The 16,208-nt window shown below is 30.9% G+C and overlaps 1 protein-coding gene across 1 annotated transcript; it reads right to left on the bottom strand.

Moving 5' to 3' along the window:
- Nucleotides 1-5,155: 5,155 nt before the first annotated feature.
- Nucleotides 5,156-5,602, bottom strand: LOC125819840 (uncharacterized). The gene has a single exon (XM_049499264.1). The coding sequence runs from the start codon at nucleotides 5,600-5,602 to the stop codon at nucleotides 5,156-5,158; it is 447 nt and encodes a 148-aa protein (XP_049355221.1).
- Between the last annotated feature and the right edge of the window lie 10,606 nt (nucleotides 5,603-16,208).

Here is a 16,208-nt window from a genome sequence, read left to right as displayed (position 1 = left end):
AGTTATATATTCAAGATGTAGTAAGACTTCATGGAGTTCTAGTTTCGATTATCTCAAATAGAGGTGCACAATGTACTACATAGTTCTGGAAGTCTTTCCAGAAAGGTTTGGGTTCGAAGGTGAACTTGAGTACTGCTTTCCATCCTCAGACAGATGGTCAAGCAGAGCGCATTATTTAGACTTTAGAAGATATATTGAGGTCTTGTGTGATTGATTTCAAAGGTAATTGGGATGATCACTTACCTCTCATTGAGTTTGTTTATAACAATAATTACCATTCTAGCATCCAGATTGATCCTTATGAGGCTCTTTATGGGAGAAGATGCAGATCTCTTATATGATAGTTTGAAGTTGGTGAAGCTAGGATGATATAACCAGACTTAGTTCATCAAGATATAGAGAAAGTGAAAGTTATTCAAGAGAGGTTGAAAAGAGCGTAGAGTCCTCAGAAATCCTACACTGATGTTAGGAGAAGAGACTTAGAGTTCAAAGTAGATGATTGGGCTATCCTTGAAGGTTTCACCCATGAAGGGTGTTATGAGATTTGGTAAGAAGGGGAAGATTAGTCCCCGATACATTGGTCCTTACAGAATATCCAAGAGGATCGGTAACGTGGCTAATGAGTTGGAGCTACCACAAGAGTTAGCAGCGATTCATCCGGCATTTCACATTTCCATGTTGAAGAAGTGTATGGGTGATCCTTCACTTATCATACCTACTGAAGATATTGGTATTAAGGATAGCTTATCTTACGAGGAGATTCTTGTTCAAATTCTAGATCATCAAGTTCAGAAGTTGAGGACCAAGGAAGTAGCATCGGTCAAAGTTCTGTGGAGAAATCAGTTTGTTGAGGAAGCTACTTTGGGAAGTTGAGGAGGACATGAAAAAAAGGTACCCACATCTCTTCGAGTCTGAAGAAATTCCAAATTAAGGTACTAATCCTTTCCTTGGAATTTGTTTCAAGTTGGCTTGTTCTATTTATATTTTGCTTGTTGAGTGTCTGAGTTGGATGTTAGATGTTACTCCCTAAGCCTACTAAGAGTAATCTCATTCGAGGATGAATGTTACCAAGGGGGAGATATTGTAACACCCCACTATTTGAAAGAACTAGAATTAGAAAGAATACATTTTTAGAAATAATGAAAATCTGAAATTTGGCAAGTTATGTTGAGTATGAGTTTTGGATCAACATCAAATGACCATAACTCTCAGCACATGGTGATTTATGTGAGATCCAAGATATCAAATGAAAGGTCTTTGAATTATCTTTCCAACACCATCGAGTTTGCTAATTTTTGAGTTCGTATGAGGGAGATATGCCCGTTTGAAGTCGGGTTATCAAAATAAGAAAAGTCACCCAGATATTAGAGGAGTATTTTGGTCTTTTCCTTACCCAATTAGCTTATTTCTTTTGTAGTAATTAATAAAGGGTCTAAACTGAATTGGTTCAATTTACGCACTAAAATTCACGCTAGGGTTTTAGAGAAAAGAACTCAAGAGGAGAAAGGAGAAGAAAAGATCAAGATTCATCAAGTTCTTGCGATTTTGGTTGCAGATTTCACCAAGGATTCGATCCTAAGAGGTATGTGAGACTTTCATAGCGTTGGGTTCGATCACCCACGCGCCAACCATGTGTATTTCAGCAAAAAATCATTCTACAAAGTTAATGATCTTGGATTGTGTACTTAAAATTTGCTTTCGTTCTTGAGATTTGATGGGATTGTTGTGCTCTTGAGGAATTAGTGTCGATTTTTGAGTCGTTTATGAGTAGATTCTTGAGTACATGTTGTGGGTATCTGAATGTAAAAAGATATTGAGAAAAAGAATCGACTTTAATCGAATTAAGGTCAGAAAATGAGAAGAAAAATTCGTCGGACTGAACTGGGGGAGGGTGGCGCGGCACGCCACTGATGTGCTAGCAAGGCTGGCGTGGCGCACCAGCACTGCGCCAGAAATGGGTTCCAGTACTTTAGGGGCTGGCGCCCCGCGCCAGCATTGTGCTAGGGTCACCTGGTCTCACCCATTTTTAATTGTTTAATAGCCCGTCTGAGTCCTTCTAAAGTATACTAACACTTCCTATTGATTCTAACTCCTCTAAATGACTTTTAAACGTCTAAAAATCATCCATAAACATGAATCATAACCTTGAATCCATAAATCCAAATTCAAGGAAAGTTAAGAGTCAAGTCTAGAGAATTTTTAGAGTCTTTTCAAAAGTCTTTTATAAATGTTTTAAACTTGTTTAAAGATTTGAGCATTGAGTTGCGTAAGAATAAGAGTGAAGTTCATCTTCTTCAAAAGATTATATGGGGACTAAGTATTCCCAAAGAGTAAATGTTTTCACATTTAAACAAGAGAGGAAACACAGATTTCCAAAAGAGCTTTGATCTAGTTTTTGAGTAATAATCCCAAACCAAAGAAAGAGTTATGTTTTAAAACTTCTGAGCTGAGTGTATTTTGGGAGTAGTATTGAGCACCGATATGGGGACAAGTTCATAATAACTCAACCATATAGCCAACATGGGTAGAAAAGATTATACTTTTTAGATGATTCCTTAATGCTTTTTAGCTAAGACTAGTGGATCCACTTAGTTGAGGTGTTCTATATCCCGGCAAGTTATAGGACAGTTCTGGTAGCGTGGGCGAGACGTTGTATCATCACATATCTGATAGTGATCGTTGTTGGTTAGAGAAACTCCCATATAATTATATTACTTTATTATATATGTAAATTGAGTTGTTATTGTATTTCTTCAATACACCGAGTTGCTACTTATTGTTTAAATATTTTATATAAACTGCATATTTACTGTTGTTTATTTCTGCATTGAGTTGAGTAAGGCTGAGGTAAGTGTTTTTTTTCAGAATTCAGCTCAAGCTTATGTCATGTTTAGTTTTCCCCTCGCATGCTCGTACATTCAATGTACTGATGCCATTTGACGTGCATCATTTTATGATGCAAATACAGGTAACCAGGATCAGCATCCAGCACTTCATTGATCCAGTTGAGCATTTCAGAGTCATTTGGTGAGCCTCTTTGCTTTCCGGAGGATCCCCTTTTTATTGCTTTCCTTATTTCAGTTGTTAGGATGATCGGGGGTCTTGTCCCGACATCCCTCTTAAGTATTAGAGGCTTCATAGACAGTTAAACATTAGTAGTTCATTAGTCTTATTCATTTCAGTTGGTTTGATCATAAGACTTGAGTTGCCTTCATGGTCAGTTGAATGCTTTCCTTTATACATTCTAAGTTTGATTTATGAATTTATCTCTTGAGTTGTTTTAAATGTTGAGTAAAGTCTTCCGCTGAGTAGTAAGTCAGGCCAAGGGTTCACTTGGGGTCAACAATGGTTCTCGAGTGTCGGTCAGGGTGTAGGCTCGAGGTGTGACAGCAGGACCTTAAAAGCGGAGGCACACGCATCAGGCAACAGAAATTTCAGCCAAACCCTTCGGGATCAGCCTACGGCTCAAGATTTGTTCAGAATTTTGTGCCTGCAAATGAGATATGCAACCCAATCATATTAAAAAATTTGACTCAATGGAACAATCAAAACTTCAATATGAGATCATGTCTGTCACACCCCAAGGCTACCCCTAGACGTAACACGGGACCAAGATCACAAGTGACCCCAAGCTAACTCTGGGTTTGGTCTATCACAAGCATACCAAATATATAACTAAGATCAGCAGAAGCATAACTAATAAATAAGTCAAAACTAAAGGACTCCAAATGAAAATATATCTGAATATCTGGAGGAAACAACCCCAAAACACATAACACTGACTCTATGTCTGAAAGCCCATATTACTGATGAATTGTTGGGACAAGTCCCCATCTAACTAAAAATAATACTAAAAGACCAAAAATAAGCTAATTCAACCAAACATAAAGAAACGCCCTCGAACTATGAGGACTCACAACTGAAGTTGTTGAGTATGGGCTGGAAATCGTACTGAGCGCGGTCTGGATGATGAGCGCCTGAACCTACATCATAAAATGATGTAGCGCAAAGTATGCGTCAATACTTTGAATGTATTGAGCATGCAGGATTAGACACCAAGTTGAACGATAAAAATAGAACAATATAATACCGACAATATAGACTGAGCATGGCAATAGGTTGTACTAGAGAATAACTTAAAACTGAGCTAGATGCAATGACTAAGTACTAATCATGAAGATAATATGTTGAACTGAATACTTAAGTAAATGGTGATAACATGGTCAATGCAATAATAGTATGACTGTGGGAGCTACTATTAACCGACATAAACCACGTGAGCTAAACGTGGAAGATGATGTATACGCCCCATCGAGAGGACCCAATATACCTTGACAGGGGTATAGAGGCATGACTGCAATGTGATCACTAAAACTGATGCCCAACAGAGGGGACTTCTGAACCTACGTTGACACATAGTTCTAGGACTGTGAGGGTACGCTGAACCCTAGTCCAACTCGGTGCTAAGTCTACTCCCAACTGAATATGTATATAGCTAAAATGCAACTGAAATACTGAGTAGCTCAAGATACTGACATGCTATCTGAAAATGCAACATAAGTATATTGAAAGATATGGCATTCGAGTTCTGAAGCATGATTTTCTGACTGATCTTCCTAGCAAGTATAAATCATGAGTACTGATAATTAATACAAGCTAGGGTTTTGAATTCTATACATGGAATTCTATACATCACTTAATGGTTCTTTATTTTTATTAGACAACGAAACAAAATGACCAATATTATTATACCAAAGCATTACTCTTAACTATACATTCACATAGAAGAAACAAATGTTTATGACATGAAGTACTGGACATACTAAACTAGTAAAATCCTCTTCATTTTCCTTCGAAATGAGCCATGTTTATTCCAAGAAAACATCACCAAATTAACTGTACAATTCAGAAAGAAGAAATATAAAGTGATGAAAATGGCACTGAAAGAGATACATATTAACTAATCTCACTAATATGATTAAACTAGTACCATTGAAGAGTGTGAAGGAGTGATAAATACTCTTTCACAATGCATTAATGGAATTTCTCGGGGTTTGTGAGGAAATGGAGTTGTGTTTGATAGGAAATACTCAAATCCAGAACAATTTCAAGAATTGGGATTTTCGCAACGCGCTGCCGAAAATAATATTTGAACCTAATTAGTTCCTGTGAATGAAACTCTGCCAAAACCCATACTACCAACTTGATACAAGTCTAACCAAATTTGGTCTACATCAATTGTTGTACTAAAACTGTCTTTTAACTCTTGTTCCACATGAATTCCTTCTTGTACAATACTATCAGTAATAGTAATACTCTTGTCATGTTTCCTCTTCTTGTCCTCTAACTTTTTCTTTTTCACCATTCTCAAGCATTTCCTTCCCACCATCCAGGGGATCTTTAGAAATGCCAATGCTAAAATGTTTACTACAGCACACGGGCAGCAACAGACTGCTACGCAATCCGCGATTAAACCACCACTACATGATCTGCATGACTTACCACTACACTTGATCGTATCATCATCCACCACCGCGTGACGGTGGTTCTTCCCCTTTTTGTTACGTTCAATTGTTGGAGGTGAGTATCCATGACCATCCATGTCACTCAGCTCTATATATGTTGATTATTTGCTCATAAACTACTCCTACAAAAAGGTATCAAATGCATTATTATTCTGTGTTTTGTTTTAATATTTTTTCTCTACATATTGTAGAACATCTGCACTGCATATATGTCGTACTACAAGTAAATACAGAGGCAGATATAAATATACATGCAACAGAAACAAGTACGACTTTAGGAGTAAAATTTTACACAATTTATTTTTACTTGTTATATCTGGACTTGGCCCACCCATTAGAAAAATAACAATTGATATGATTATTTTACTACACTATATCTAATGATTTGGGTAAAACATGAAAAAAAATTGAAATTGTGGATAAGTAAAACTGAATTGAGAAAACAATAAATACTCCTTCTGTTTCAAAATAAGGGTATATTTAGCTTATTATATGCTCATTAAATAAGCTAAAATATTACTTTGATTCTAAATTACTCCTTCCTATGTCTCAATTTATTTAAATTTTAAAAGTAATTTTTTGTAACTCTTATCATGCTTCCTAACATATAATCTTTAAAGTATTTGAAACAAAAAATTGAATTAATTTACATGTATCGAAAGTGGGTCATGCATGGAAAATTACAGCAATTGCAATGGACGAGTGTGGATGATGAGCTTGTGTGTGCTAGTACATTGGCAGCGCGCGTCTTTGACTAATTACTCCCTCCGTCTCATTTTATGTGACATTTTTCAGATTTTAAAATTCAAACAAATTTATATCTTTGACCATAAATTTTCCATAAATCTTTTAAATATTATGAATTATCAATTATTGAGACTTAAATACTTTTATATAGTTTACAAATACATATATTTCATTTTTAAAAATTGAAGATTTCATGCGCAAATTTCGAGTCAAACTTAAGTTGTTTGACTCTCAGAAAACGAAAACTGTCACATAACTTGAGAGTATATTATTTTTCATCAGAAGTACGTACTCCTAGCAGTAACAAGATAAAATGTGGAGGTTTTTGTTTTTTTTTTTGTTTATGCAATTGTTCTTGTATTTCCAAGTGAGTAGAGAAGACCATGTATTTGGTAGGTAATAGGGTAGATATATTTACCCAGAAAAGAAAGAAGAGGGTAAAACAAGACTTTAACCTCCCTGAGAATCAGAGACGATACATATGGCAAAAAGCGTGATCAAGTATTCCTTACATTATTACATATCCTACCACTTTTAACAATCATCTCTCCTCCACTCCACTCCATATACAATTTTCATTTTAAAAACAAAAATTATTTCTTTTTCAAATTTCATAATAAAATATAACTAAACACGCAGTAAATTTGTGTAAAAAGTCATCAACTCTGAGAGAGGGGCAGGTATCAACGAGAATTATGGTGGAATTATAAATATTCCTTCATCTTAATCAAAGGTCTTAGGTTTGAATCTTTCTACTGGGTACAAAATCGTCTTTTTCAAGGAGAACTTTACCTTTTAATGTGAGACTTTTTTCTGTAAATCTAAATTTAATTGAACTTCAATATTAATATCGAACACTGAATGAGGAAAAAAAGGAGGGGGCCAGGTGTTGTTATAATGAGTAGTGTTGGTGGGGGATACAAGTTTGTAGGTTGAAGAATGAAAGAGAGCTTAAAAGGGAATGTAAGAGATGTGACTTTAGAGAGAGAGCCCTCATACAGAATCCAAGTTGGTGTAATATTTTCTTCTCCAATTGGGAATTAATGTCATAAATTCTACATTTCATGTCTTGGCTGGACCCAATACTTTTCCACTGTCTCTATCAAATTTACTCCTTTTTCTTTTCACTTTTAAATTCTTAACAACATATATATATATATATATATATATATATATATAACCACGTGATATGTTTTTCTATAAACCATACAAGTCTCCTTCCATAAATATACAAGGACAAAAAACACCAAATATTTGCTTGTCTTTATATAAACATATAAGTGAAATACTCCCTCCGTCTATGTTTACTTGTTTAATATATTAAAAATAATTGTCTAATAATACATATTCAGTTTCGAAAATCAAGAGACAATTTATCTTTTTTATTCTATTTTACCTTTAATTTGCTATTAAATATTATTCAATATCTAATATATTTGTCAAATCATTAAATTTAATATATTCAAAGGCTACTAATATAGTAATATTACACTTATTAAGGTGTGTGTCAAGTCAATACTTAACAACTATTGTTGGACAAAGGGAGTCCATATTTTACTAGTAGTATCATAGTAGCTAGCTATGTTAATGATGTATAGTTTCGATGGACTTAAGAAATTAATTATTTGGGGAACGAGTAATTAATGTTAAGAGTAAAATAAAAAAGAAAAATCTCATATGCTAAATTATACTTCCTCTGTTCATATTACTCGACTCATTTATCCTAATACATTCTTTAGAATATTTTTAGTCAGAGGAGTATTTTAGTAAATTATTCTTATTAACGATGTTTAACTCTAAATTTGATTAAAAAAACTCTAAATTTAATTGCTGCTACTTTATATAATTATTCAACACTAAAGGCTATACGTGGATAAAGTAATAAATTTTCTTAACTTGCTAAAATGAACCAGTAAAATTATATATCTATTTTTGGTATAAAATTAGGTTAAATGAAATGAAGGAAGAAAAAATGAACCTAGAGAGTATATGACTGCAGGAAAGAGCATTTCACTAACAGTGGGTAAAATTGAGTAATTTTTATTACTATTGTATAGCTAGAAAAATTCAATTACTTTATTGTGAATTCTTTGTTGTTGTATTGGGTAAATTTTGGTGACTTCACTATTGAAAATAGAGAACACATTTTTTTTATTTAATAATATTTTCAATATATCATCTCTCGTGTGGGTCTAAATTTTTAATGATGAGCGATGGTGATATTCGATTCTAATTAAACCTTTGCTTGTTTTAATATCATATCAAAATATGTGATAATTTTATTTAAAATTTAAACGGTTACAAATAACATATTTTATTTATCTAATTATATTTTCAATGAAATAAGTTTAATAATCATACTCGAAATTAACTCACGGTTTGTACTCATAACCTAAATTTGACTGAAAAATAAATTAAAGCATGCATTCATGCATGAGGATTTTAAAAATTAATAATTATAAGATCTAACATTGAGCAAAGAAATTTATGTACTTTCCAATATTTTAGCAGAAGAATCTTATGCTCATAGCGTGATAATCAAGTTGTATAACTCCAATATAATGTGCAGTAGAAATGTTATACTATTTGTAACTTTGTTACTATATCACTAGGCCCTAGTTAGCTCTTCACATATTCTTTTAATTTTTTTAATTAAAAGTGTATTTTAATGTATAAATCTTTTTATAATTTTTAGAAACTTTAAATTTGAATACTACAATTTTACATAGTTATTAAATACTAAAAATAGTATTAAAAACACCCTTAGCTTGATTTGTTAAAATGAAACATCTACTTATTTTGTTATAGGGGCAAAAGTAAAATGAAACGAAGGAAGTACTCCTATTTTTTAATTACTTATCAACTTTTTAATTGACACACCTATTTTACCCCTATTAATTATGAAGTGGATGAATTAAGAATTTAAGATTTTCAAAAATTTTACCTTTTTCAAAATTAATTAATTGAAGGTATAATAGGTAAAAATTATTTATCCTTTCTTGACTTCTGAAAATGGACAAGTAAAAAAGGATAAGTAAAAAAGAAAAATTGGACAAGTAATTTGGGATAGAGAGAATATCATTTAGTGGTCAGGTCGTTTGATAAGATATAAGAATAGTGTTGAATAAGACGTATTAATAATTATTCATATTATTAGTAATATTTATATTAATTATATTAAAATTATGTCGTTTTTAAAAAAAAAATAGGGTAGCTTCACATGGTGACTAAGTAAAGTGTATGAGCACGAGGTGAGATCAGTCACACCCTCACAGAAGCATAAAATTAAAATGGAATACAAGTATCTACTCCCAATGCAGTGTATGTGGAGATTCCACATGGGATGTTTTCGAGATTTGGGATTTTTTTAATCCTTCATCTTCTTATTATTACTATTCAAACATATAGTAACATGGCTATACTAAAGTTCATTAATATTTTTATGAGTTTAAGTTTTGTATACTCAAGGGATCCACGTCCACCGTTATAAAATTGAGTTCATTTGAACTCTCACTATTTTTAACATGATGAAATATTTTTATATACAATTTAATAAAATTGTAACAAAGAAGTAGATGTCAACCAATATAACCTTAAAATATAATAAATTTAATGTGAATTTTTAAAAAATAAACACATAAAATTAAATTATGAATTCATTTTTGTAATATTATAAACATATTTTATTATTAGTACTTTTAAATTTATTGTTATTGATATTTTATAAACATATTTTAAATTTATTGTTATATATTGATTTAATAAAGTGGACAAGTATTGTCGAACATCTCAAAATAGTATAATGGACAACTATTGTTAGATAAAGGGAAAAACAAACAATCGGTGAGTCAAATCTATAATTAGGGTAATAAGTGATAATTATAGGTTCGTAAAAGAAAAGTGCATAAGAGTAAATAAATCTACCCTTATGTACAATAAATAAGTACTAATCCTAACAAGTTTTACTCCATAGGGGTAACTAATTGGAAAATATTTTGAACAATTACTTAATATAGTGAACTTTTACTTGTCTACCTCTAATTTTAAGAAAAGTTTGACAAGGAACAACTGAGTGATATTGACAACTTACCCTTTTTAAATTAAATTTAAAGAGTATATTATGCCCAAAGAATCATTCATTATGAAAGGGAGGAGTAGTACTTAATTAATTTATTTGACTGCCCACAAAAATCAAGATCATTAAAGTTCCAAGGTGTTAACTTACATAGTACCATTCACGTGAACTTGCATTATTGTAAATACTGAAGAAGAAAATAAAAACAAATTTCAAGGTTAACGCTTGTCTCTAGTTTTCTTAATGCTATTTGACTCGGTAAAGAAAACTTTAATAGCTTAATTGATTTGCTATCTGAATTCTTCTCTAGTTGATTGATGATTCTTATCTTGTTGATTGAAGATTCAATTTTCTATGTTGTAATCCCCTCAGTCATTTTTTCTTTTTCTTAGAAAAAGAAGACTTGATCAACTATGACACTTTTTTTTTTAGAGGTAATGATTTCACATAAAGCAATCGTCTAACATTTTCTTTTTCTTTTGAATGGATCTTTTGGTCATTCTTCTTTTTAAGGTTTAACTTTTGTGCACTACGTGGCATGTGACAATGTAAAATATTTTTTTTAACACCATAAAGTTAAAAGGATGAAATATCGTTTATTTTTAATTAGAGATTATGAGACGAACAATTTCATTTAGTAGGTGAAATAGTCTTTTTAATTATTAGGGATGGGGAGTGAGGGTGGGGTCAGGTGACCTTAGAGATGCACTATAAGTCAAATTAATGGACCATAAGTTCATGGGTTGCACGACACATTTAATTGGTGTAGCTCCAAAATTTCTTATTCATAAAACATTTGTCTATGGTGCATGTTTTATGTTAGAGCAGGGTAAACAGCCCTATTTTATTATAGTATGTGGCCCTACATCAAAACAAATTCAAGTTAAATTTTAGTACTAAAATTGTACCATATTGAAGTCATGAATGCTATAGATAATATGGGAAAATGAGGAGCTAGGGAGAAAAAACACAAAGAAAGAACAAGATATCTACTAGTTACTAATGAACTTCCTCATTTTTCAAGTATTATTTGTGGTTAATTACTTAGTGTTTGTAAAAGGTAATACAATCTAATGAATAATTAAGATGCAAACAAGCGGACTCGAACCTAACATATTATTGTAGAATAAATATTGAAGAGAAAACACAACATTTTTGGCGTGTAGAAAAGTAAGAAAAGCTAATGCGAGGACAAGTGAAGCCAATCTCTTCACCTTGCATAAAAGTTGGAATTAATAACAAACAAGAACACGACTAGTGAATTCAAGCAACACATTTTAATTTGTAGCAAGACAAAAACCATATGAAAAAGGTTAATTATAATTAAACAAAAGATTATCATCAATTTATAATGAAGCATGAAAAATTTGCAAGGCAAGCGTACCTGGTAACTTCAATTTAACCTCGTGTAAAGTCAGTAGTCGTATAGGGCCTTTGAGTTGGAATTTCCAGTTGCAACACTTTGAAAGTTTGAACTTTTATTTTTCTTCTTGAAAATCAAGAATGAAGAAACTTTATTTTTAAAAAAATTATGAGATTTTTGACATAAGAAGAAATGGTTTTTGTCAAGTTTGATTCTTTTCTTTCTTTGAAACTTTGACACAAGAAGAAATGGTTTGGATCAGATCTAAGATGCTTAATATAACTGAAGTTATATTTTATGGAATTAGCACCAAGTTCCAAACAATATATGTGTGTAGTCTGTGCCATTGAAGTTTGAACAAATATTTTAATCCAATCCTTCGTTTTTTTTAAAAAAGTCTTGACAACAACCAAGCTTTTCTCTAGTAACATTATAATAATACTACTATTATACATTTATTTATCCATATACAATTATATATATGTATCCTAGAGAGATACTTTTTTTTATTAGTAGTGGTGACTTTTTAGCTAATTTGTATGTACCTCGATTATTTATATTGTTATTTAATTATTTTTTTATTTTTTTAGCTGAGGGTCTTTGAAAATAATATTGTCATCCTCCAAAGAAAGAGGTATTATGTATATTCTATGCTTTTTCAAATTTCACCTATGAGATTATAGTGAGTGTATTATTGTTATTGTAATTATCGTATAAGTTTGATCTGAAAAATTATTTGTATAAATTCGATCAAGAAACTTGTGCCCAAAAGACTTAAGTAGCCAATCACCGTTTAGCTTACATTCTTGATCAATAATTCAGTTTAATTTTTAGGCATAATATATGAATGTGCCCATTAACGTGACCTTATTTCATATTTATGTTCTTCAACTTTGAATGTGCATAAGTAAACACTTAAGTTTGTATTATGTTGAACAACTAAACGCATGATCTTATGTGACATATACAAATATAGGAATCATGTAGGACGTAAATTGTCATTAGTACGCCACATAGGACATGTTTGTTTATTTGTTTAAATTTTTACTTGTGCACTCTCAAAATTGAAGGATATAAACGTAAAATGAGGTCAAATTAAAAGCATATTTATGTATTGGGCCTAATTTTTACTTACTATTCTAGGAAACTTTACATAATTAGTACACAAATATTATCTTGGGAAAAATGTCTAAAAAATACTTTAACTTTGGCCAAAATTACTGTTACGATATCAAACTTTATGGAAGACCTTTTATCCCCTTGCACTATTTAATAGTGCATTTTAAAGGTATATATGCGTCCACGTGGACACATTACGTACTATTTAAAATTATGCAATATTTATTATGTTCACATAGACACATATATACCTTTAAAATACACTATTAAATAATACATGGGGTAAAAGGTCCTTTCCAAAGTTTGATATTGTAACAACAATTTCGATCAAAATTGAAGTATTTTTCAGACCCTTTTCCCTATTATCTTTATACATTACTCGACCTGCCGTTTCTCAATCGAAAATAAGAAATGTCAAGATTAGTTTAATAAATAATCCCATTTATTTCTTACTACTGCTGAAATCTACTCTCCTTCGTTTACTTTTACTTGTCATAATTTGATTTGGCACACCAATTGAGAAAATGATTAATGATATAAATATTTTACTAAACAATCTCCTATTAAATGATGTCTTAGAAAATAATTCGAAAAATAAGTATTTAATGTTAAGGGTAAAACATGGGAAAAGAATTACTCCATCCGTTTAAAAAAGAATGACCTAGTTTCCTTTTTAGTTTGTTTAAAAAGAATGACACCTTTCCTTTTTTGGCAACACTTTAACTTCAATTTTCCACCTGACATGTTTAAAGCTACAAGATTAAATGACATTTTAGTACATTTAACATAACTTTAATTTAAAACTACAACATTAAAAAATCTTCTTTCTTTTCTTAAACTCTGTTCCAAGTCAAATCAGATCATTTTTTTTAAACGAAGGGAGTGTGTCTTTTCTTGATAGGTGAAAAGTGACAAGTAAAATGAAAGTCCATTGTAGAAATAAATAACAAGTAAAATTAACGAAGAAAATATTTTCTACTCTGTCTGTTCTTAATTACTTGTTCATATTTCCTTTTTTAGTTGTCCCTAATTACTTGTCTATTTTGACATATCAAGAAAGGACACTATATTTTTTACCTATCATACCCTCAATTAGTTATTTTGAAAAAGATAAAACTTATTGAAATTATTAATTTTTTAATTCATCCACTTCATAATTAATAGAGGTTAAATAGTAAATTTATTATGCCAATTTTATTTTTTTTAATAGGTGTGTCATTTTAAAAGTTGAGAAGTAATTAAGAAAAATGAAGCAATTAAAAGCGCTAAAAAGTGTTTTCTTTCGGTGCCCCAAAATGAAAAAAGAATGGATTAGACATAGTAAAAAGATATCACGGACTCCAATAAAAATGCTGGGCAGGAAATTGAGATGGCCCTTGCTTTGCCGGTCCGCATCTAGTGTCTTAATTAATTTTAATTTTCCTTTCAACTCTTGAAAATTTCACCACGTGTTCAAGAAAACAGCTAAATTTAATTTAATTTTTGTTTTCAAGTGAAAAATACTTTATATATTTTTTTAAAATTATAGATGCCTATTCAAAATTATAACTATATATTGTCAACATCCAATTTATCGTATCGTGTGGATATGTTCTCTTTGGAGAATCTAAATAGCTCAGTTTGTTGGCTACATGAACTTTCATTTTGTTGATGAAGGTTTGATTCCCTACATTTTGATCCCCCTTTCCCTACCTCCAATTAAAATAAAAAATAAAAAATCATATCGTGTGGACAATTATTGAATTATGATTCGATAGGCGAACTCACATCACCCATTTACCTTTTTATAGAAAATTTTCAAGAAAAAATACATTTGAGATAAGCAAGGTAAATCAAAACATAAAGGAAAACTCGATCTTATTTACAGAAGTCTTTAACACTTTTCAAGGACCTAGTCAGACATAGGGGTGTGCACTATTCAGGATAAGCCGAATAACCAAATCAAATCAAACCGAAATTTTATTTGGATTGGTTTTTTGGTTTTTCAGATTGGTTTTGGATTAATAAATTACTTTGTTTGGTTTTTTGGTTTGGTTTCGAATTTAAAAAAATAAAAACTGGAAGATCGAAAAAACCGAATTATCTCTCTCTCTCTCTCTCCCTATATATATATATATGTTTAGGTTTAGAATTAAGTTGGAGTTAACCACTTTTGTCCCTTTTTTGTTATTGTTTTTCACGATGATTACATTTATATTTTATGCTTGAACATCTATAATAGATATACTTACTTATGATTTATATTAGAAAGTATATTTAAGGGATTCAATATTATTACTTTGGTTATGTTATTAATTGTTGACATAACCGAATAATCAAATCGAAAAAAATCGAACCGAATAGAGGAAACCAAACCAAGCCAAATTTATTTGGATCGGATTGGGTTACACTTTTGCAAAACCAAAAATCAAAAAGTCCAAATCGAATAGTGCAAAACCAAATCGAAAAACCGAATGCACACCCCTAGTCAGATATGTACAAGAGGTTCTCAGGGTCGTTTTAATCCCTAGGCCAATAAAGCCATCGTTTTGGGTCCCCCAGTTTTTAGAAAAAAATTACTTATAAATGTTATTTAAAAAAAAATAATTATATGTACTATGAGTTATGACTTCTACTAAGAAAATTGTATATGAGATAAATATAGAACTTGAATTATGTAAGAAACAATATGAAGAAAATATTAATTACAAAATCATAAAGTGCCTTGAAATTATAATTGAAGCAATATAATCTAATGAAAGTACTCAATCAAATAAAAAGACTTGATTCTGTTCCAAATACATATATTGCTTATAGGAAAATGTTAACAATTCTTGTAATTGTTGCCTCAGACGAAAGAAGTTTTTTTGAAATTAAAGTTGATTAAATCTTATTTAAGATTAGGGGTGTACAAAATCGAACCGAAAACACAACCAAATCGCAAACCGAGTCAAACCGAAAAAGAAGCCCGATTAGTGGCTGGTTTGACTTGATTTGGTATTGAAAAAAAAAAACCCGACTATATTTGGATTGGTTTGGTTTTAACTAAAAAAAACCAACCTGAGACCAAATCAACCCGACATTATATATATAATTTTAAAATTTTATTTTATACATAAAAATATTTACTTTGATATAATTTTTAAGTATTTCTTATACTTTTTTATAGTTTTTATCTTTTAATATATTATTTCAAGTTTGAAACTTAGAATTCTGAATGGTTCAATAAAAATCATAGTCCACAGATGTTGGTAATTATAATAAAGCTTAAATCAAAAATCAAATTAATACTAATGCAAAAGGAAAATCAATTTAACACTAAGAATGACAATAATATTGAATATTTGTTCTTTGGTTATATATTGGTTTAGACAATTCAAATACACAATCTAATTTTAAT

Source organism: Solanum verrucosum, unplaced genomic scaffold (genome assembly GCF_900185275.1).
Source record: "Solanum verrucosum unplaced genomic scaffold, falcon-dt-bn FXZP01000239.1, whole genome shotgun sequence".
NCBI classification, from domain to species: Eukaryota; Viridiplantae; Streptophyta; class Magnoliopsida; order Solanales; family Solanaceae; genus Solanum; species Solanum verrucosum.
This window is presented reverse-complemented; position numbering and strand designations above follow the sequence as displayed.